The 24,961-nt window shown below is 38.3% G+C and overlaps 1 protein-coding gene across 1 annotated transcript; it reads left to right on the top strand.

Annotated features, from left to right (window-relative positions):
- Positions 1-574: 574 nt before the first annotated feature.
- Positions 575-11,813, top strand: LOC109240712. Its single transcript, XM_019407383.1, has 7 exons — positions 575-1,335; positions 3,767-3,964; positions 4,068-4,340; positions 5,112-5,214; positions 10,321-10,439; positions 10,525-10,701; positions 11,006-11,813. Exons 1-7 carry the CDS (start codon positions 1,039-1,041, stop codon positions 11,750-11,752), a joined length of 1,914 nt encoding a protein of 637 aa, XP_019262928.1. The 5' UTR covers positions 575-1,038; the 3' UTR covers positions 11,753-11,813.
- Positions 11,814-24,961: the final 13,148 nt, after the last annotated feature.

Raw genomic sequence — 24,961 nt, 5'->3', positions numbered from 1 at the left:
GGCCTCTAGGAAGATTTGGGCCTAATGAAGTGGGCTCATTACTTGTAGCCCACTTAAATGGGCTAACCCAATGGATTAAGACTTATTTATTTAACCCATATGTGTTGGACTTATATAATCAATTCAATTATATTAGCCCATAATATTTATTTGGACCAATATATCTTGAATTTAAAATATAGTCCAAATTATTTTATGGATTTAATTCCAATAAAATTTATATGCCTACAAAATGATCAACAACAACAAATAATTTTCAATCCCAAACAAGTTGGAATCAATTATATTAACCCATGCTTCAATTAAGTACTATATAATAATACATGATCATGTTCTAAATTTGGGAAAAAAATTGACCCGATTTTTTCTAATTGACCTAATAGTAAAAAAAATTATTTTACACACCAATAATAAATATTTATCAATCGGTTCACTGGTAAGGTATTTGCATATAATTGTGTATACAATAAATTTTGGCTAGTTATAATATTAAAAAAATTACAAAACTACTTGGTATAACATAGTGCTAATATTATTTTGATAAATTTTTATTGTGCATATAACTTGGTGTGCTTGGTGAAATCACACCCACTTAACAAAGGGCAACAATGCCATCTGACGTTACCGCAAAAGCAAACTCCGTCTTATTTCCGTTTGGGCGTTTATCGTCTCCGTCAAGCTTTTTTCGCGAAAGCGTGTGTATAATGTCTTCATGAACACTTTCCGAAATCATATACCTATAATTTGTATCATATTATAATATACGTGTAAACAATAATTTTTTCACTTCTTCTTCTATTCAATTTCACCAAAGCCCTAATTTTTCAATCCGATCTTGATTTATCTGAAATTCGGAAATTCATATTTATATATAGCTTTGATATAAGGCTACTGCAAAATTAGGTTTACAGTGAGCACAGCTTTGATCTGAGTTTGTGCCGGATATTAGGTGTACAGTGAGAATCGTGATCTACAGATCACCAAACACGGATTAATTTAGGGCTGTGATTTGACAACTGAATCGTATAATATCTGAGAATGGCCGCGACGACGGTGGCGACGGCAGCGGGGGCGGTGGTGTTGTTGTACTATGTGCTGAGTCGCCGATTAACAACGGCGAAGGAAGGAGAGGAGGAAGAAAGTGGAGATTACTCGAAAGCAGCAAGCAGATCTGTGAAGCGGAGACTATCACGAAGGCCAGCTCAAGCTCCGGCCACGTGGCTCGAAACAATTTCAACGTTGTGTGAAACTCTTCGGTTTACATATTCGGAAACACTTGGGAAATGGCCTATCGGTGACTTGGCTTTTGGGATCAATTACCTTATCCGAAGACAGGTGAGCTTATCTTCTATACTTCTAAGCTCTTATTTGATACTTTAGCGTTGGATTAATGATGAAATTGTGTACCAATATTGGAATGAAGTGGACGAATAGAGTGGAAGTGATATAGAGATTTATATATAGCTGACTTTGAACTGGTTGGGATTGAAAATGTAGTTGATTGATTTATTAGTAAGTTTAAGCTCCTAAAGGTGGAATCTCGAATGGAAAAATTCATTTACCAGTACTCGAATGAGATATGCCCGGATAGTGCCAAGTGGATATAGATGATTCATTTAGTCTATCTCAATTAGTTTGGAAGTGAGGTATAGTTGATTGATTCATATTAAGTGTTGAGTTTGTAAAGTTAGAATCTTTTCTCGCTAGATGTTTTTACTGCTCGGTGAATGGAAGTCGATGTGATGTATGTGGATGGACTGATTTCTCATCAAGTCCTATACTATCTGAATAATTTCTTGTTGCATCCTTTGCTTTTGTTTTTGGCAGAATAGCCTAAATGGCACTTATACTTGTGCCACTTTGTCATGCCGGTCTCCAAACTTATCATTTTGCCAATTGAACACTTACACTAGTTCAAATCGTATATTCTAAATCCCTCTGACCTTTGACCGAGTTTATGTGGCATTAACATAGCTGAGGTGGACAAGTTATGTGTAACACACGCGTGTAAAGAGAGTGATATTAGTGATTTTAATTAAAAATGAATTAAACTAAAATCAGGCACAAAATCGGGCCAAAAATCCCACCTTTCTTCTCGCCCCCAATCCCTCTTTCCCCTCCACACTACTGTAAACAATGGATGAGCCTTCAAAGGCTTGTTTTGGTTATTGTTGATGTGTTTCACTATTTGAATCTTTATTCGGATTTTGGAGAGGAGATTCAAAGGCTTGTTTGTTGAGAATTTTCAAAATTCCATTGCTGGTCTTGCGAAGAACGAATCTAGTGGTTTGAAACCTAGTACTAAAACTCAGCTGGGTATTGAAATTTAGACTTGAAAATGCGATAAACATTTGTGTTTGAGGATCAAAACCGGAGGGACAAGCAGAGACGCCATTAAAGCTCGCTTGAAGCTTCTGGGTATGTGTGGTTCGAAGATTTCAATTTTAAGGCTCTCTATGTTTCGGATTCCCCCTCTTTGGTCCATCTCTATGAGGCATCTCGTCGCCCTTATGGGATTGTGTCTAAAGCCCAATGCCTCACCCGTGTTTCAGAATGAGGCATCTCGTCATTTACTCATGCCTCACCCGTGTTTCAGAATTTCACATTGAATAACAGAGTGAAAAGGCTTGATCTTGGTGGGAAAGCTTTGAGCAATTTCATGAAGGAGTTAGTGAGTTACAGGAGCGTTAATTTGATGGACGAGAATTTCCTTATGGGTGATGTAAAAGAGAAACTCTGCTTTGTGTTGCCAGACTTGCAGATTGCTAGGGTTTTCTAAAAAATCCTATTTTTAAATAGTTTATTTTCCTATGTGGCACTAGTAATGACGTGGCGTCCTACGTGTAGGAGATTGTATTACATGCACTGGTAACATCCTGTCATAAGCGTTTATTATATACGATTTGAACTAGTGTAAGTGTTCAATTGGCAAAATGATAAGTTTAAGGACCGGCATGACAAAGTGGCATAAGTATAAGTGTCATTTAGGCTATTCTGCCTTTGTTTTTTAATAAACCAACATAAATACATTTTCCACTATGGTGAACTTCCTGCCATCAAAAGTAGTTATGTGTTCAATTTAGCTAGAGGAATTGCTTGAGTAAGTAAAATTGAGTGAAAAATATAGTATTCTTTATTGCTGCCAGTACATACTTCAAGTGATACTCCTACTTGAAAATTAGACTGCTTTGCTGTATGTTCAGTACATCATTGTGTGCGCTTGTAGAGCTTTATGAAAAAATTGAGTTCACTTTTAGAGCATAGTTAGCCCATTGTAGGTCTATAGCTAACAGATTTTAGCAAACTATGCAATTGAGGGTATCTTTGTCGCAATTTCCTGTTAGAATTGGGATTAACTTAAGCATGTCACCAGCCGGGACATCCAATCCTGACCTTGGTTTTGTCACATTATACTCTTACATTCTTACGTTATAGTGATGAATATATCATTTGGGAAGGTTTCTGATAGCCAAGATGACGCTACTGCTGCTTTTGATGGATGTTCTGTCTGTTATTACTTCTCTTTAGTTATGTGTTTTTGCCTTTTTCTGATATTTGTGTGTCATCCTGTTCATGAAAGAAATTCTAGATGCTGCACTCTTTAGTGCCTTGAAATTCAGGCCCAAGGCCCTCAGTGTTATTTTTTCTTTGATAGAGCGATCATGTTTTATAAATGCAGGGTTACAATAGTTGTGGGGTGTTTTATATCTGTGTTTTGTTATGCTTGAATTCTACCTCAATTTCATATGTATTTATGATCTTGAAGGGAAATGCACCAGTTGCAAGTGTATATGCTGGGGAAAACTGTGTGCAACTAAAGGGTGCTGAGATTATTGCTCAGTTGTATCATTACTTAAGGTTGGTGACACTCTGTATGCTTTTTTCAAAGAAGCCATTTCCTGTGTTTTTGGAGTCTGCTGGCTACTCTCAAGAAGATGTCCTCCTTCAGAAACCTAAAGCGGGAGTATGTAATTGCATTACCACTACCCTGCTATTTGGATTTATTTCACAACCTTATAGTAGTGTTTTGATTGTCAAAACTTAGATTTTGAAGTTTTTGTTTGCAGCTTCTTAAGCCCGCCTTTACAATTATAAGAGACAGAAATTTAAAATGTTTCCTTCTTCTAATTCGGGGCACTCATAGCATCAAAGATACCCTGACTGCAGCAACAGGTGCTGTTGTACCTTTCCACCATTCAGTTTTAGATGATGGTGGGATTAGCAGTCTTGTTTTGGGATACGCTCATTGTGGGATGGTTGCTGCTGCTAGGTGGATTGCCAAGCTTAGTATGCCTTTCTTGGTCAAGGCTCTTGACGAAAATCCTGAGTATGACATAAAGGTAAAAGTTAATATTCACGTCGTTATTCTTCTCCTTTTTCCTGTTGAACATGGAGATTGTAAGGTGTTTTTGATGTGTCTTTTCATTCATTAACTTGTTTATACTGAAAGATGACATAGTTTTACATGTTAAAATTGGAAGATTCAGCAAGTTATGACTGTAGTTCAACGTTTCTTCTTACTCCCATTTTGGCGATTGTCATTGATGTACCATGAAATTTGCTTTCATTTGGATATTTCTGATACAACCTTATGTTACATACTGTGATTGCATCTCCTTCCTGTTGTTCATTTAGATTGATCTTAAATTTCGGAGTACCAGTTATTGTTCTCCTCCAAAGAGCAAGTCACAAAGTCACCTTCTACGTTCCTTCTATTCTTTTGATGTACATTAATCTCACAGTCATGTGTCCTTTTGTTCTTGTTGCTTTTCATATCTTGGGGATAAGGGGGACGGACTGAGATTATTATGCAGATAGCTTTATCAAAAGCATTACCTTTGCTCATCAAAAGAAACAGTAGTCATTACCTTTGTTGTTATCATGTAAATATTCTGAACATACCTGATATATATTAATATAATGGCGATTCTTGAGCGGATACATAATGGTAATATACTTTCAAAAGTCAGGTTATTTAATTTTAAAGTGAATTACTGCACATGAATTCGTATTGGATCCGACACGGGTGCGGCAGCTATTTTGGAGAGTCCGTGCAACATAGGTTTTTAGTGCTTAATATCAATGCTGTAACCCTAGTTTTGAACTTTCAGATTGTTGGGCATTCACTTGGTGGTGGTACTGCTGCACTTCTGACCTATATCCTTCGTGAGCAAAAAGAACTTTCCTCAAGCACCTGTGTCACTTTTGCACCAGGTGTGTTTCTTTCTGCTCCAGTTGCAGATCTCTGTTTAAATTTGAAAGGTTTATTTTTCTTCTTCTATAATGGTTGCTAGGTTGATATATCTGTACCTCGTATATGAGAATTGTAGGTGACAAGGAGGAATGTAGAACATTCTCTCATCCATGCCTTTTTCCAGATTCTTTAGTGAATTTTTAAGTGAAATTAGAAGTCCTCTTATTTGCCCTCGTTGGGCTTCTAGGTCCTACCAAAATGATTTAGGGTCCATTAAGTGCTAAATTAGAGTGGCTTTCCGAAAATTTTCTATTTTAAATGGCTATTTCCAATTGAGTCCTAATATTTGTGATAAATATACATATATTTCATCTTTTTACATTTCTTCAAAAAGTTGAGTTTATGATGCATCTGTAAGACCAATATTTCAATCTATGATACTGCTTTCAACAAATCTATGTTATCTGGAAATTGTGAAGTTGGAACCAAAAAATTTCTGAAAGTCAATGCTCAATTAGTTGAACGATGAATTCGTTCATAAGAAACTCTTTAACTGTATTTGCTTTATAGAAATGCCAATGTTCTATCTTGAGTTGTTTGTTATTTCATGTCACTAGCTTTTAAGTTCTATTTGTAAATTATAACTACACATTTAGTTAGATCTCAAGAAAGGTTCTAATTTAGAATGAGAAAGGAACCGACTATTAAAACTGGTCATCTCGGAATAGACATCTCTGTTTGCTCAGTATAGGTTTTCTTTGGAAATTGAAAAGGTTGGATGTGGTCGATTCAGTATTTTCCAGGTTTTGAACGTCCAAAGTTCTTCCATGGTGATATGCGGTATTACTTTAAAGTGATCGTGGTAAAACAACATATTATTGCCAACTGGAAGAGGAGACTAGGGACTGCCTACATTGTTAAATTGTGTTTCCTGAAATGAAAATGAGATTGAATGACTGAGATCTTTATAAAAAAAAAAAAATTGAAAACTGAGCTGAGAGCATGTATAACATGTACTAGCTAAACTTTTGGCAGAACTATTTCTTTTGACCGACTGTTTTTGGGGAGGTCTGAAACGTCATTGGATTTAAATTTTTTTCCTAGAAACACTTTTAAGGAAAAAAGCTTGCAATATTGCCCCAAGGCTTTGGTCTAGTGGTAAGGACACAACACGTGATGTGTGGGTTAGGGGAATGTCATGGGCTCATACCTTGCCGCAGGCAAATGTCTGGTATTTAAGTAGAGAAGGGTTGAGCGATGGGCCCAATATCCATAGAATTTTGAACCGTGCGCCAATATGGTCCTCAAGGATTTTTTAGTTATAAAAGAAAAAGAAAAAAGAATCACATTATTTATCTTATTTTAGCTCCTAAAATTTGGAAATATAAGGCTATCTGGGAGCATAACAAAAATGTGTGAAAGGGTTGTTGAATTGGACAAATTTTCTAGTCTCTTTAAACCTGATAAAAAGGTAGAGAGCTAGTGTAATATTTAAACAAAATTTTGTAGAAAATTTCATCATTATGGGGCAAACATGTGGTGCATTAGGAGACAATTTGTTTAGACAATTTGTGAGGTGGTCCCTAAACATGTAACTGGAGAAAATCTGATTCTGCACTTCTCTGACACCAAAAACAAAAGGGAATAAAAAAATGATAGTAGAGCAAACATTGCAAAGTGGTTTGTATAAATTGTGTTGTCATGAGAAATTGCTTCCTGGGTAGCAGCTAGATGACTTTAAGGCTTTTGCTGAGCAATTTTGAGATTATACATTAGTAGTGTCAAAAGGTAAATAGCGAAAATAATGTTTAAGTCTATTGTGGCTTTTGCAAATAAACCCAAAGAATTCTATAGAGAAAAAAAATTGAAAAAAATGATTAGGTGCATATTTTATTGTTTAATGCCGCTCTCTTCAACACAGAGCCCATAGGTGATAAGACGCACACCTTTAGGGGTCGTTTGATAGGAGGTATAAGAATAGTGTTGAACAGGGTATATTCATAATGTTGGTATTAGTAATGTTGGGATTAGTTATGCTAAGATTATTTCTTATCCACTATTTGGTTGATGTATCAGAGCATTGCATAATTTCTAAAAAAATTGGTTGTTTACAAAATACCCTCCACATTCTTTAACTTTATACACTATTTTTATTGCAAAAGTTTTATTACCCTCCACATTCTTTACTCTCTCTAAAGCCATTACTTTTTTTTTTTTTAATTTTTTTTAATTTTTTTTACAGTGGAGCAAAATTAAAAGAGAAAACTAATTGAAATATATATCAGTAACAACCACATACAGCGAATCTCACAACATAACATAAAAGGGAACTAAAACGCATAATTCTCTAAGGCAATCCAATATAACATGGTAGAGTGAAATAGGAAACAAGTAAAGGCAATAAGGCAAGTAAAGGCATTGAGATAGGTAAAAGCATCTATCTAATAACATGTAAGAGCACATAACAATTAAAGGTGTACAATAACTAAAAGTATGAAATAAGCGAGAACCTGTAACAATTAAGGACATGTAACAAGAAGGGACACATATGTCAAGTAAAACATGTATCACGTATGAGCACCTAGCAAATAATAACATGAAATAAGTAAAGACATGACATAATTAAAGATGTAAACTAAAGTAATACACCCTGCATGCTTAACCCATGACAACGCATATACGCTCGTCACCTTGCATATATGCCGTCCCCACACATAGATCACGTAGCAGATAGACGAGTCATGTCCTAATTCCCTCAAATCAAAGTTAACCACGATATCCACCCCTTTCCAGAACAAGATCAACAACTCAACACGGCTTTCCCTTTAGAACAAGCCTCCAAACCACCCGAATCTAGTCAATTATTGTTCAAACAAGTCAAAACAAGCTTTAAACTACCGTCGTAAGAAAAAGACTCGATCTTTAACCTAATTGGAAAAGTCAGCATAAAGTCAACCGGGACCCATGTGCTTGCAATATGAAATTAAGACCAAATCCCGGTTACCAATTCATTCCCAATCCAAATATGTGATTTGTTTCGAGATCTGGCACCAATTTGAAGTCTAAATCTCAATTTTATAAAATCCCTAATTTCTACCCAAAAACCCCGATTTGGACTTTATGAATCTTAGATCGGATAATGAAATTCATGAAAAAGTAATGGAAATTGAATAAAAACAAGTCAAGATTGCTAACCTATGAAGTTGGGAAGAAGTTACTCTCCAAAAGTCGCCTCTATGGAGTCTAGGTTTAAAAAAAATGTAAAATGAGCTAAGTCCCGAAATCCTTAATTTCTACACAAAACCCTAGTTTCTACCCTATGAAATCTTAGATTTGATAGTGAAAATTCATGAAAATGTAATGGAAATTGAATAGAAGCAAGTTAAAGTTACTAACCTATGAAGTTGAGAAGAAATTGCTCTCCAAAAATCACCTCTATAGAGTCTAGTAGCCTGTTTGGCCAAGATTCTAAATCAACTTATTTTGAGAAGTGCTTTTCTCAAAAGTACTTTTTAAAAAAGTGCTTTTGGTGAGAAGCAGTATGTGTTTGGCTAATTAATTTGAAAAGCACTTTTGAGCAGTAATTAGTGTTTGGCCAAGTTTTTGAAAACTGCTTCTAAGTGTATTTTCTCAAAAGTGCTTCTCAGAAAAGTGCTTTTGGAGAGAAGCTACTTTTTTTCTGCTTCTGAAAAACTGCTTCTGCTTCTCCTCAAAAGCACTTTTTTTCCTTCCAAAAGCTTGGCCAAACACCTCAATTTTTGGCCAAAAAAAAGCACTTTTGGCCCAAAAAAAAAGCTTGGCCAAACATGCTATAAGTCTCAAAAATAGTGTAAAATCAAACTCTTGTTCGCAATTGCGATGTTCGCGAATGCGAACCAGTGATCGCAAATGCGATCAGAGCCTGAGCCTCCCAGATGTCGCAAATGCGACTAAACCTTCGCATTTGCGAAGAACTAGCCCATCGCAAAAGCGGACCGAGTGCGAAGCTGCTCCTCAACTCCCAGTGTTGCAATTGCTACCAATTCCTCGCAATTGTGAAGCCCGGCCAGTTCACAAAAGCGAAGCTGCCATCCCCTTTCCCAGCATCGCGAATGCGAGCATTATATCGTAAATGCGAGGTTCACATTTGCGAACAGAACCTCGCGAATGCGAGATCTATAGACCAACTACTCCAGCAAACACAAAAGCTATGCAAAACAGTCCGCAACCTATCCGAAACTCACCCGAACCCCTCGGGCTGCAATCCGAACATCCACACAAGTATAATAACTTCATAGAAACTCGCTCAAAAGCTCAAATCATCAAAATAACATCTAAAATCAAGAATAGATCATCAAAACTCAAGATTTTCAAAGTTCAAACTCAAATTTTCAACATTGCACATAATGCGCCGAAGCGACCTTGGGTCACCCCGAGACCGCAACCAAACATGCGTACAAGTCCAAAATCATCATACGAACCTACTAGAATCGTCAAAACACCGATCCAATGTCAAGAATCCCATTTTCTTTGAAAATTCACCTTTAAAATTTCTGGAAATCGAAACGGACCAAACACAAATGTCATAAATCGATACGGTCCACACATACTAGTCATAAACTATGGAAGGTCTCGAAACACAATAAGGGAAGCTAGTACTCAAAACGACCTATTGGGTCGTCATATACCTTGACCAGGAAAAATACGAAAATCTTCAATCTCCTTTATCTCCTTTACTTGACTGCATCCCACATATTATCCAAACAAGTAGTCTCCGTCACTTGACTTTTCTACCAGGCTTTGATTTTGTACCACTTTTTATGCTGTATAAGTACTCTGAACTATTTGCAGTACTTTGTTAATCTTGTTCGTGCGTGATCTGTTTATTCTGTTGTTTTCAATATTGGAGTTTATGAAATTAATAAAATGATCTTTCTCTTAATATTGCAACTCTGATGCTTTTTGGATAGGTTGAGGCTTATAATAGCACAATATCTTTTCCTGTTTGTGCCATGCCTCCAATTTTTAATGTACAACTATGGTGTTTGTCTCCTTGCTAAATTAGCGTCTCTTACATCTTAGCCTGTGAATGCAAATGCCTTGATGTGGTTTTCTTCCTAGATTCTTACTGTGTTAGTGTTGCACAGCTGCTTGTATGACGTGGGAGTTGGCGGAGTCAGGAAAGCACTTTATCACTACAATAATTAATGGTTCTGATCTGGTGCCAACTTTCTCAACCGCTTCTATAGATGTTCTTCGTTCTGAGGTATGACTCATTACTTGGATTCATAAACTTCAAAGTCTTATCTTGGATATGCTGTAATTTCTAACTTCAAAATAATCATTTTCAGGTGACTGCGTCATCCTGGGTGAATGATCTACGTGACCAAGTTGAGCGCAATAGGGTTTTGAAGGTTATTTATCGATCTGCCACTGCTCTTGGTTCTCGTCTACCATCTATCGCTGTAGCAAAAGCAAGGGTTGCTGGTGCAGGTGCACTTCTCCGTCCTGTCTCAAGCAGTACTCAGGTAGGAAGTTGGGGCCTTCCAGTGGCTTTGCCCCTCTTCAACTTGTTAGTCCTAATTTCCCTAATTGAATGATGCACAGCATTAAGTTTTAGAATAAATGGATTGTGTAATTCTAACTTGAGTTTTCAGGATCAGTAGTAATTATATCTTTATAGTTCTGGATAAGTTGTTATTCGTAGATGGAGTTTAGGTGAAAAATTAATAGGATATTGCCAATGAAACTTTCAGGTTAATCCACATCTTCAACTTTCTGTCTCCTTAATTTTCATGGCAGGAAAGCTGATTTTATTGCCTTAATGTGCAGGTGGTGATGAAGCGGGCACAAGATGTTGCCCAAGCAGTTGTCAAGACACGCTCCTCTTTATCATCATGGACCTGTATGGGTGTGCGTCGTCGTGTTGTCTCCCCATCGGCAAACTCCAAACCAGATGAATTCTCTGACGCACCCCTTATAGCTCCAAGAACATGTGAAACGTTTGTGAGTGAAGTGGTAAGCACTGTTCCTGATGGGAACAAAGTCGAATGTTGTTCTTCAAGCAGTGGATCTGGACAAGATGAGACCGACGAAGAGGAAGGTGCTGCTGGAGTGGATAAAGCAATTGGTACTTCCACCATAGAAGATATCACCGAAGGTGAATTGTGGTATGAATTGGAGAGGGAGCTGCAAAGGCAGGAGCTTGAAGCTGATGTCCGTGACCAAGAAGCAGCTGCTGCAGCAGAAGAAATTGCTGAAGAGGAGAAAGTGCTGGCTGATGCAGCTGAAAACCAAACACCAATATCTCCATCAGATGTGTCAGATAACCACCATTTTTACCCTCCTGGAAGAATAATGCATATGGTTTCTATACCATCATCGGAGACAAGTGATCTGGAACATGATTGTCCAACTGAAGACAATGTTGGGATATATGAGACCCCTAGAGAATTGTATAGTAAGCTTCGTTTATCAAAGACAATGATAAACGATCATTATATGCCAATGTATAAGCAGATGATGGAATTATTGATTAGGGACCTAGAAGATGAATTAGACTGTGATTGTGAATCATGAGTTACACAAAGTACACAGTATATATTGAAGGTGCCAAACAAAGGCAACAGATTGAAATTTCTGTCATCCCCCCCCCCCCCACCCCCCCCTCCCCCCTCCCCCTCCATGAGTTAAAGTTAGTGTATTTCTTTTTGTTTCTTCTCCTTTGCTAGAGTAAATTCTATTTAACCTCCTTTGTAAAGCCTCTGTCAGTTTTTATATTTAATTTATGCTAATTTCGGGTATAATGGTGCTAGTAAAGTGAACCTGAGGTGTAGAGGACCCACATGAGGGTGAAAAGATATTGAGATTCTGACATAGTTGGCCGCTTGGCCAATTTTTTAACAAAATCGCCTGACCCACAATTCTATATTACAAGTTGTACCCAAAAACAAATAAAATATGCTAAGCGTAAACTTATATTTGCGTCGGCCCTCCTTCCTAGCCGCCACACTTGCTCCTCTTCTTCCAACCTCTCTCGTTCACTACAGCTCCAACTTTCCTCTACCCTTCATTTTTCTCAACCTCCTCTCCACTGTAGCCCCACCACCTTGTCCCTCTTCATCACTACAAAACCAGCAGCCTCCTCCAATTTTCATACACTCACATTCTTACAGCCATGAATGAGCCTTAGAGCTTCTTCCTTCACATAAATTCAATCAATCTTTAACAATCAATGAAACACTACAGTCAATAGACCTTTAGCCAGCCACCATTAAAAACCCAAAAAATACGCAAAAAGAAAACTCATATTATACAGTATGTAGCGACTATACAATCTATACTCACTATATACTCTAATTATACACTATGTTGCTTCCACCATCATTGTATATTAAACATATATTTATTATATATTTGGTGTATGCTATGATTATACATTGTACACTAAGGATACAAGTAGAATACAAACAAGATACTGGGATACAGTAGATAGAGTAGGATAATGCCTCTCCTTTAACAGAAAAATGCCTGAATTTGCTACTTCAATCAACTCCTATAACTTAAGCCCGAACCCTACCCCAAACCCACGCTCGAGAGCTCTGGCGACAGGCGGTTTTGAGTCGACAAGAAGGCGATTTTCATCGCTGCCCTTCTATGGCTTCTTTGGCCACTGGCCAGCCTCTTAAGGAGGCCGGTCAGTCGTCCTCACCATCCATACAGCCCCTTACAACATCTACAAACCCTAATTCAATCCAAAACTACGCAAAATTACTACAATCCAATACCTTAAATTCTTTCATGCAACCACTGTCCCACCTAAACCTAAACCCTGTGGAGTATCTTCACGGAGAACCTCTTGTTCGATGGAAAAAAAACAAAAAGTTAGACAATCTATTGCCCAACAAGGATTACAACTTGCAGTTCTTGGGAAGTTTTCATATGAGAAACATGTTATTCAAAAATTGCGTAAAGTTGTTCTATTTCAATGTAACTTAAAAGGCCCCCGTTCGATTGGATTGATAGAGGATACACACATCCTCATCAAACACTCATTAATGAAGAAATATATTCACTAACTATCAAAGCCTGCATTCTACTTGAAAGCTCAAGGAGATATGTGGAAGATGAGATGCACTAAGTGGAGTCCATGGTGGAAGCATGAAGAGGAGACCCCTATTGCCATTGCTTGGGATTCGTTTTTGGATTTGCCTCCTAACTTCTTTGGTAAGGAGTTTATTTTTTCATTAGCTAGTGAAATTGGTAGACCTTTGCATGTTGATATGGCTACATAGAATGGTACAAAGCCTAGTTGTTCTAAGGTTAAAGTAAAGGTGAATTTGTTATCTAATTTTCCTCAAAGAATTAAGATCATACAAGAGGAAGATGAAAATGGGCCAGAAGAATCAAAATGGATTAAAATCAAGTATAATTACATGCTCGAATATTGTAGAACTTGTATGAAACAAGGTCACAAGGAGAATGAAATGCTGGATCATTCCTCTTGAGCTCAGACAGGTAGATCAACCAATAATTAATAAAGGAAATGAGAAGAATGTTATGGGAGCAACTGCAGCCTTAACTAAGGTATTATCGAGTGGTAAAGTTGTGGGGAAGCCAATTCAAAATCCTGTAAAAGAAAAATAGATGCAAAGACGTCAGAGTAAATATCAAAGAGATAAAAGGGGATACATAATTGACAATGCAACTGGGAAAGAGGTGGCAAATGTGACTGAAAAGGTCAATGATAATGGGATTTCAACGGGCAATGCTTTTGATGCCCTGACTGCTGATGGGGAAAATAATAATGCTTTGGTGTTATATGAGGACCAGGTGAAGGGAGAAGTGCAGAAAGCACATGAACTTATGACTACGGATCCAAGAAATACTAGCCCTAATCCTAAGGAAAAAGGGATTAAGTCTTCTAGGATAGGGGAGGTTCCTAATACGAAAATATTATTGATTGAGTATCTAGAACTTTTTGCACACCTAAAAAAGTTCTTAATGTGAATTAAAAAGATTCCTTCACAAACTTTTGACAACTCTAAAAAGGGATCAAGGTCCTAGACCAAGGATAATTCTTGTTTTCGTTGGAGTGATGAAGTGGAGACTATGGAAGAGAGTAATGATTCAAAAACTTCACACAATAGCTCTACGAAAGCCGGAGTTAATCAGGAGAAGCAAGCTAGTGAATAAGTTGCACCTATAACTGCCCGATCGGTCATTTTGAGTGTTGGCCTTCTGTTCGGTGGTTTGAATTCTTGAATAGGTTCATATGATATAATACGACTTGCATGTATGGTTTCTTTCGATGTTCGAGAGGTTCGAAATTGATGTGGAAGAGAAGTTTATTTTGAAAGCCTTAAGTTGACTAGTTGACCAAGGTTTGACTTTTGTATAAACGGTCTTGGATTTGCATTATTATTGTTTCAATAGGCTCAAGAAGGTTTTGGCTTTATTTGGCAAAAATTGACAATTTGAATGTTTGGAAAGTTTATAGGTAAGTAGACTTCGATGATATCAGGTTTGGGTTGTTGTTTCAGGAGTTGGAATAGGTTCTTTATGTCATTTGAAACTTGTGTGCAAAATTTCGGTTCATTCCGAGTTATTTAGACATGTTCGGCGTAAGTTTGGAATTTGAAAATTTGAAATAGTTCATTAAGGTTGAATTGAGGTGCGATTCGTGATTTTGATGTTATTTTGTGTGATTCAAGGCCTTGAGCAGGTCCTTGTTATTTTTTGGGACATCTTGGTATGTTCAAACGGGGTCCTGAGGGACTCTGGTGTGTTTCGGGGTGGTTTCGGACTATTTCCCCTTATTGTTGATTGTTGGGTTCTCAGATTTTTCTAGTTCTGAGAATGTTCTTCGCGATCGCATGAAGAGGGATGCGACCGCGAAGTGTTCTGGGTGCTAGCTGGACATTCTTCTTCGTGTTCGCAGGAGTTGCGTTTGTGGTCGTTGAGGCTTTAAAACTTCGGGTTCGCATACGCGACCATATGTTCATATAGTGTTGAGTTAGGCTGGGAAGGCCAGGTTGGTTGATCTTTGCGTTCACGAGGAGTCTTCGAGGCTTCTATTCAGCAGAATGCACATACTACCATCCGTGATGCCATGCACCACGATCGCGTGCCTAGGGCACGTAGGAGTCTTCGAGGCATCTGAAGTTTTGTGCTTTGTGATCGCGAAGTTGGTCCTGCGAACACGAAAGGTTTACCTGGTCAGTGCATATAAGCTGTTATTTTCGGACTTGGAACTCATTTTACCACATTTTTAGATTGGGAGCTCGAATTGAGGAGATTTTTTAGGCGATTTTGACCCTCTTGGATTGGGTAAGTGTTCTTGACTCAATTTTGATTATTATTCATGATTCTATATTTGATTTTGGCATTTGATTGGTGAATCTAAAAGAGAAATTGGGGGGGGGGGGTGTTTGGCAAAAACTTTTCCTTTGGTGAATAGTTGGGTTCTGAACATCGATTCCGAGTCAGATTTGGATGATACTTGTATGGTTGAACTCGTATTCAAATAGGTTGTGGGAATTCCTGAATTTTTCGGGTTCCAGGGTGCGGGCCCAAGTTAATATTTTGGTTGACATTGAGTATTTGATTAATGATTCGATCTTTATCGTTTGGGTTTGATTCCTATGGTATTATTTGATGTTATTGAGTTGTTTTTGGTTAGATTAGAGCCATTCAGAGGTCGATTCGTGCGGGAAGGTATTTTTAGAGTATTGGTTTGGCTTGTTTGAGGTAATTATCTTTCCTAGCTTTGGTTGTGGAAATTTTTCCTACTAATTTATATTGTTTGGTGCATGCGAGGGTGATGTATATATGAGATGACGAGCATATATACATGTGCCATGGGTATTCATGATCGGGTAGATTCTAGCTTACTCTATGCTTTATTCGATTGTGTGTTCAACTTGATTCTATGTGTTGTTCCGCTAATTGATTACATGAGCACTATAATCCATGCTAGAAAAATGTTGGGGCTATTGGTACCTTATGTTGAACATGATGAGTAAATCTTGAGAGTTATGCTAAGATTACCTCGGAGGTAGATACTCGTATGTTAAGAATTCACATTCGTACTTGTTCTTGTGTTGAGCCTTTATTGGGTCATGTGCACTCCGTGATACATGCGTGATCCTTTGTATGACTACTTGAACTTTGTTGCTACATCCAATTTTACCGTAGTCATGTTTTATATGTTGAACCCTATCCACACTTTTGTTGATTATGTCCTTGTGCACTTTATTGATGAGTTATGAGGGTACGCTTCTTGATGATGAGGTGTTATTTTGCATTATTGTGATTGTGGCACATGTGGACATGTTGGGCGGATTGTTGGGTGTTGGCACAAGGTTTTTGCCGTGATATTATTATTGTTGATATTGCACATGTGGCGAGACAAGGCGGGCTATATCAGGTTTGCACATGTGGCAAGACAAGGTGGGATGATTTGTTAATATGCGTGTGGCGAGACAAGGCATGTAGTTACTTTATTTTAGCAAACAGTGAAATAAGAGTGACATTGTGGGGATGTTATGTGATATCCTGGGGGTGTTTTTATTGATTATGTTTGTGTGGTGGTACAAAAAGGGCATTCTTGTTTGTGTTTATGAATTCTTTATGTGTGCCATGCATTTTTTACATGATTCGTTGCGTTGTTTCTAACAAACTAATCTATCCCTTTGTTATTACTTGATGATTTGGTTGCCAAAATGGATTTGCCTACGTGGAGTTGTTATCTCATGTTCTGTTGTGTTGTTGGTAGCGTAACTGATTGAAGTAAAAAGTAAGTTGTTATCATGCATTACTATACCTGATTCTTGAAAAGTTCTCTTGAACATGTTATCTGTTAATTGATACAGAATCAGGTTATATTGTGGCACGAAGTCTTCCTTGCGGGTGTGATATATGTTGTGGCACGATGTCTTTGCCGTGCGAGGGTGCTTGATAATGTGGGCACGATGTGCCATATATCAGAGGGTATATTTGATGACTTGTTGTTGAAGCTAAGCCTTTACTTGTATTAAATTTGTATCACTTGTTCTGATGAGATTATAGATATTGTTTTTCTGCTATACTTCCTGTTGCTAGTCTTTGATATATTCTCATGTTAGTTGACCGGTGAGTATCTTTTGACTTATAAACCTCTTCACTACTTTTCTGAGCTTAGTGAAGATACTTACTAAGTACATGGGGTCGCTTGTACTCATACTATACTTCTACACTTTGCGTGCAGATTTCGGAGCCGAGTAGCTATAAAGATGGAGCTTTTAATTGGAGATGTACCAGCGTACCAGATTCATGCTACTCTTTTATTCATGTTAGCTTAGGATCTTATTTATGTTTATGTAATTTTCGAACATATATTGTATTTATTCATTTCACCAACTGTGTAAATCTAAATCATAGTCGCTCATGACTTGTACTACCAGTCCTTGAGATAACTGTATTGAATTCTTTTATAGTTTTATCAATAATATTAATGATTCTTATTATAGTAGTGACTTGTACTATTTGTCTTACCAGCGGGTTGGTTGGGTTGGGTTAGGTGCTATCACGACTTAGTAGGATTTTGGGTCATGAAAAGTTGGTAGCAGAGCTCTAGAATCAAAGTTTCTATGAGTCATGAGCAAATGTCTAGTAGAATCTTACGGACCAATATGATGACGTCCATACTTATCTTCGAGAGGCTACAGGGCACCTAGGAAACTTTCATTCTTTCTTTCCTTATCGTGCGACCTTGTTTCAGCTTGAAACTTGCATCTTTGATTTCTTCCTACTCACTTGCATATGATGTTGCACACTCGGTATCAGCTATGCACCAATGACTTGTGATGCTGTGGATGGACTACGAAGGTCTATGGATTCTAGGATGCCGTAGTAGGCCTTTCAATTGTTCATTTGTGGGATGCACTAGATTCTTGTATCTGGTTGATGAGTACGAACTCGGGAGCATTATCTGGTTGTGTAGTTGTTGTGACCGTGGTAGGGTCATGGGAAGATGTTGATTCACGGCTAGCCAGTGGGTTATCTCTTGTGAGAAGATTTGAGGTTATGTGATTCGTATGAGGCTTCTATTCAGCGGGATGCATATACTACCATTTCGGAGGTCTTAAGGAAGTTCGGGCGGTTGTCACAAGGATGAGCATACACTTGGAAGAGTCTTTAGAGTGTTTTATGATTGGTGTTACAAGAATTTATGAAGTATTCGTTTAACTAGTAGCGCGAGATCAAGACAGTTGTAAAGGAAGGGTACTGTGTGTTACATATGATGTGTTCTCTGGCTTCGAGCCAAGTGAGGGGGTTTGCTATCGACGATCCGATTGCATGGTCATGTGTTATACTAGTTCTTGGACTAGGATGTGCTTATGGATTAGCTATGATTTGAGAAAAATTTCACCAAGGATGATTTTAAGAAAGGATTAGTTGGATATATGATGTACTGCACCTTATAGATATATAGAGGTCTTGGGATGATTCAGGTTTGATAATCGTTGCAAATGTAGTGTGCAAGGAAAAGGAATCGCTTGGTTGCTTCCTTTGGATATTCATGTGCTGGTGGAGTGCAGTTTGTTCGATGGGTGATGGCCGCACATCGGGAATTAGAGCAAGGTGAATGAATTTCGAGAAGGTTCAAATGGGCTCAAGACTCCTATGTGATATTTAAGGATTTTCGGATTTGTGTATGGAAAAGACTTGTGGCTTGCATTGGATGGTGCCGAGACTTGTGGTATTTTCATATCATTATTGATTCTACATTACGGTATTAGAAAGGTGAAAGAAACAACTTTAGATTCATTGAAGGGTCCTTCAGGGCAGGCATTTTCATGTTGAGGTACTCTTGGTTTTAGTAGTCACTTGGTTGATTTAGAGGGATTTAGTTCTAATGGCTTGGTTATGTGCGAATGGGTTTCAAAGAGTTCGTGATGGTTTTGACCACGACTTGAGGTTGATGTTTTTTACGGGAATAGAAAGTTGGTCGCGTGTGGTGATGTCCTCCTAGATTGAGTTAGATGGAAGGTTCTTGGTTGATGAGATGTTTATCCTACTTGTGATTCAGGGTTGAGAATGGGATTCTTGTATTTTTCATACGATGGCATGATAGAGGTGGTGCATTGTGTGAGATTGGGATTTCGATAAGTTGGTATTTTACCAACTTATCGCTTCTTGATACTTAGGCTTTTGTATGATTTTTATGAGAAACTAAGGCATTTATTGAGGTTTATTGGCATATTTCAGGTATCAAGTGATTTGTAGAAGATATGGAACAAAACAAGTCAACATGTGTTAAAAAGGGGAAAATTAACTATTGCCAGTGAATGCTCTTTGCGATCGCGGAGGATTCCATGCGATAGTGTAAGTTCATCAGTTAAGTCATCGCGAGCGTGGTTGAAGACGTGAAGAAGTAAAGCTGGTTAGCCACTGGTCAAACATTCTACGCGAACGCGTCTCTTGCCCGGCGATCGCGTAGCTTTGCAGAAGTTTGTCACGACGATTGCGGTTCTTTTTTCGCGATTGCATAGCACATTAACTGGGCACAAATGAAATTTCATGTTTGTGATCCCCAATTCCTGTAGATGTATATTTTCCAGGTTGCCCACCAAAACCGGAAGCAGTTATAGATGCTATAACAAAACTTCGTAAGAAAATATCTTGAGAACTCTATGAAGATCGAATTAGGTCTCAACGAGCGAATCGGTGTTTTACTACCAATCACAAAGATCGTTGGCTTATTTTTCAGTCTCTTGACTAGAGAAGACAAGCTTGGGAGCTAGGGTTCTTGCACATACACTTGGGTCTTGAAGATTTGAAGCTTTTGGTTGAGAATTTGTTACCCATTTATGTTCATTTCTTTATTTTCTTGCTTTGTATTGAATATCTAAGTGTGTAGTATTTTTTCCAATACTTGAATCTTGTTTATGGTAATATTCATATTTAAAGTGTGGATTAAATATCTTGTTGTGCTTATGTATTGAACGATTTTTATTTATACTGATGTGAGTTATTGTTCCTTTAATTATTCTTGTTCTTTAATGTTTACAAAGGGATTAGATAACCCTAGGGCTCGCCGATTAACTTCGAATTAATCTCAAAAAAAGTAATTTGGGGTTGGGAAAGATTAATTAACAAGAACTTGAGGCGTTAACCCGCACTTTATAGATTCTACCTAGGGATAGGGTTGAACTACTTGTAGCCATAATCGAGTATACTTAACCTCTTAATTGTTTTAGAGATAATTCAGTTAGGAAGTCTTGTTAGTCTTCAAAAGAAGCTAATAAAGAATTATTACCCTAGGCTAATTAACATAAACTCGCTCATATTTGTAAAATCGTGAAATACATTGGATCATTACTTGAGTGTAATTCCCCGTGTATCCATGCTTGTAACCATTGATCATTTTACGTTCTTTCTAGGTTAGTTTATATTTGCGCATTTAGTTATAATTATTTTCTCAACACCTTTATTAGTGTTTGGCTTAGCATAATAAGTGATAATTCTCTTACACGCCTAATCGCCTACATATTATTCTCTGTGGGATTCGACCCTGACTCATAGTTGGGTATATTATGTTGCATGCGACTGTGTCCATTTACTTTTTAGCAGTGGATTTGGATGTTATCAAATTTTGGCACCGTTGCCGGGGAATATAGTTTTGAAATTACTAACTAGTATGTGCTTTACTTTACGTCTTCTTCTATTCAATCACACTTTGCTTGGTTTCATTAGATAAGCATGGCCGAGCCGGAAGAAGAGAACGTTGAGGACATAGATGAGTATATTGAGGATGTCCCTCCTAGAGTTGATGGTGCTACCGTCAAAGTGGAACATTGTCTAATCCTAACGCTAAAAGCAGAGGGGTTCTTCCAAAATTCCACCGACGATATTCCGACACAACATCTCAGAAATGTTTTAGGTGTGTGTGCAATGCATAAGCAGAATCATGTCTTAGATGATACCCTAAGGTTCAGGGTTTTCAAACACTCTTTAATCGGAGAGGCAAGACAATGGATCCAAAATCTACCTCCTAACTCCATCCACACTTGGGCCGTACTTGTGTGAGCTTTCCTAGCAAAATGGTTCCCCCAAAGCAAGAAGTCCCAGCTTCGGGATAAAATTTTCTTTCTCAAGCAATTACCGGGAGAACACCTACGTGAGGCATGGACTAGATTCAAGCTATATTTGGTGAGGTCACTGAATCATGGGTTTCCGGATACTATTTTGTTGGAGAAATTTTACATGGGTTTGGATCCTATGAATCAATCCATAACTAAGATATCAGCGGATGGATCATTCAATGGATAAAACATTTGCAAGGGTCACTCAAATCCTCGACAAGCTGGCCGAACACAACCAAGCTTGGCATTCGGAAGACACCACGGGTGGAACCTCATATGGTACTCCTTCTTTGACCAACATGATTGAGGAGAATCAAGAAAGAGATCAAGTAATTACGGGCTTGCTACCAATGTCAATGTGTTGACAAAAATGTTCATTGAAAGCCAAACAAAGAAAGTGAATGTTGTGGAAGATGTGCAACCAATGTCAAATGAGGAATACGAAGAAGCAAATTATGTTAACAATTCACAAGGAGGATATCAAAGACAAAACTACTAAGGCTCGGGACAACAACACCAATGGAGACCTAACCCACAAGGGCAAGGTAACCAACAATGGTGAAACGACCAAAGTGGTTCTAATCAAGGAAATTCGAGTAACAACAACAACAATTTTGCAAACCGGAGTTCAAACCCCTATGTTCCACAAAAGGGGAAATATTCTAATTCTCCACAGTGGAAGGAGAATTCTTCAAGTGATTCCAAGTTGGAAAACATGCTTGAAAGAGTATTGCAGAATCAAGAGAGGTCCGACACTTAGATGAAAAATATGACCGAGCTTGTGGGTTCTCACACCGCATCTATTCAAAAGTTGGAGATGCAAATGAGGGATTTCTCAAGAGAACAAAACCCAAAGCAAAAAGGCACACTCCCAAGTGATACAATTGCAAACCCAAAAGGTAGTGGGAGTGGCCCTACCTCTCATTGTATGGCCATTACAACTTGAAGTGGGAAACTACTTCAAAGTGAGAGTGAACGGGTGGTCGAAGTGGAAGATGTTGAACAAGAAGATGAGGCGCAAGTTGAGGTGCCAAATGTTGTTGAAATTGAAAGAACCCCGAAGAAGGTGAAAGCTCAAGATGTTACCCGTGAAGAGGTTGAGGAAAGAGTAATAGAGGCACCAAAAGCTCTAGCACCGATTCCTAGACCTCCTCCTCCATTTCCTCAAAGATTAGCTAGAAGGGTTGATGATAGCAAACTTGAAAAGTTCTATGACATCCTAAAGCAATTATTGGTAAACATTCTGTTTGTGGAAGCGTTTCAAGAGATGCCCAGTTTTGCTAAGTACTTGAAGAACTTGATCACTAAAAAGAAAACCACCAAGAATGAAGTGGTGAGTGTCACCCACCGGGTTAGTTCTATCATTGCAACGACTGCTGTCCAAAAGAAAGAGGATCCGGGGGCTTTCACCATTCCATGCACTATTGGATTGCGTGAATTTCCATGAGCTCTTTGTGATAATGGGGCTAGCATCAACTTAATACCTCTTGCTATCTACAAGTAAGCAAGATTGGGAATTCCTAGGCCTATAAGTATGAGGTTGCAAATGGCCGACCGTTCGATAAAGTGACTGTTGGGGATAGTGGATGATGTGCTTGTGAAAGTGGGGAAGTTTATCCTCCCCGCTGACTTTGTTATTCTTAATTATGCTATTGATAAAGATATACCTATCATCTTCGGGAGACCATTCCTTGCTACCGGGAGAGCACTCATGGAATCAGAAAGAAATGAGATTAAATTCCGGGTTAATGATGAAGAAGTTACATTTCAAGCAAGTAAAGGTATGAAATTTCCAAATGCATACGAGAGTATCTCAGTCATTGATGTGGTAGAGGATGCCGTTGAGGTAAATATGGAAGAAGAATGACTTGGTGAGGCGTTGGCGGCGATTTGATGAATTTTGATGGTGAAAACGTAGAAGGATATGTGGAAATGGTGAATGCATTGGAAGGGATGGGTTACTACACTTATGCACCAAAGAAGCTTTCTCTTGATTTGGAGAATAGAGCCACTCCTTCCGCTAAGCCTTCAATCTTCGAGCCGTCACAACTTGAGCTCAAGCCACTTCCGCCGCACTTAAGGTATAAATTTCTTGGCTCTAATGAAACTCTACCTGTAATTTTTTCCTCTTTGTTAAATGATGTGCAAGTTGAACACTTATTGGTGACCTTGAGGGAGCATAGACGGGCCATTTGTTGGATTAAAGTGGATATCCGAGAGATTTCCACCGGTATTTGTAAGCACAAGATACAACTAGAGGAAGATAAAAATCTAGTGTCGAGCATCAAAAGAGGTTAAATCCCTCCATGAAAGAAGTGGTGAAGAAAGAAATTATAAAATGGTTGGATGCCGGGGTTGTCTACCCCATTGCCGATAGTCCTTGGGTGAGTCCGGTGCGATGTGTGCCAAAGAAGGGAGGCATGATCATGATTCAAAATAACAAAAATGAACTCATTCCAACGAGGACGGTGACCGGGTGGAGAGTTTGCATGGACTACCGGAAGCTCAATAATGCTACTTACAAAGACCCTTTCCTTATGACTTTTATTGATCAAATGCTTGATCGGCTAGCAGAAAGGTCATTTTATTGCTCCTTGGATGGTTACTCCTGCTACAACCAAATCAACATAGCCTTAGAGGACCAAGAGAAGAAAACATTCACAAGTCCGTATGGGACCTTTGCTTTTAGCCGGATGCCATTTGGGCTATGAAATGCCCCAGTTACATTTCAACGGTGCATGATGTCAACTTTCTCAGATATGGTGGAGGATTTCTTAGAAGTATTCATGGATGACTTCACTGTAGTTGGTGATTGCTTTGAGCATTGCCTTAATAATCTTAGGCAAGTAATTAAAAGATGTGAGGAGACAAACCATGTGCTAAATTGAAAAAATATGTCACTTCATGGTGGGCGAGGGTATTGTTCTCGGCACAAAATCTCCAAGAAAGGCATTGAGGTTGATTGAGCAAAGATTGAAGTAATTTCCAAGCTTCCTCCTTCCACTTTGGTCAAAGGTGTTCAGAGATTTTTGGGGCATGCCGGTTTCTATCGGAGATTTATCAAGGACTTCTCAAAATTTGCAAGCCCCATGTGCAAGCTTCTTGAAAAGGATGCTAAATTTGTGTTTGATGAGTAGTGCCTCAAGGCTTTTGAGGAATTGAAAGCAAGGCTCACTACGGAACATTTTATTGTCACACCCGATTGGTCTCTTCCATTTGAAATCATGTGTGATGCCAGTGGTGTGGCTATTGGGGCAGTGCTTGGTCAACGACACAATAAGATTCTTCATCCTGTCGACTATGCAAGTGTTGTTCGACCAAAAATTCATATATTTTACCATTATTGCCTCAGACTCTAGCACTTTTAATCATCTCTTGAGTGTTAATTATATTACTTTATGATTAATATTATTTTTGTGTAGGAATAAAGCGGTGTGAAGATGAATAGATTTGGAGCAAAATTACATAAAACGCGGAAGAAAAAGAAAGAAAATTATAAGAATAAAAAAAAGGGGGGACACCCTTTGGTGTTTGTTCCCCCCCCCCCCCCCCCCGAAGTTGAAGACAAGAAGAAATGAGAAATACAATTCAAAGAGAAATACACATAGAGAAAGAAGGCAAAAAAACATACCTGGCATTTGTAGGATTCAAGAGCGAAATC

This window comes from Nicotiana attenuata, unplaced genomic scaffold (assembly GCF_001879085.1).
Source record: "Nicotiana attenuata strain UT unplaced genomic scaffold, NIATTr2, whole genome shotgun sequence".
Lineage (NCBI taxonomy): Eukaryota > Viridiplantae > Streptophyta > Magnoliopsida > Solanales > Solanaceae > Nicotiana > Nicotiana attenuata.
Note: the sequence above shows the minus strand (reverse complement) of the source record. Positions and strands in the feature narration are given on the sequence as shown.

Excerpts from the sequence above, each read along its gene's own strand:
- LOC109240712 (XM_019407383.1), top strand. The coding sequence starts at position 1,039 with ATGGCCGCGACGACGGTGGCGACGGCAGCGGGGGCGGTGGTGTTGTTG. Across the intron at positions 1,336-3,766 it reads ATTACCTTATCCGAAGACAG|GGAAATGCACCAGTTGCAAG; the intron begins GTGAGCTTATCT and ends ATGATCTTGAAG. Across the intron at positions 10,440-10,524 it reads TAGATGTTCTTCGTTCTGAG|GTGACTGCGTCATCCTGGGT; the intron begins GTATGACTCATT and ends AATCATTTTCAG.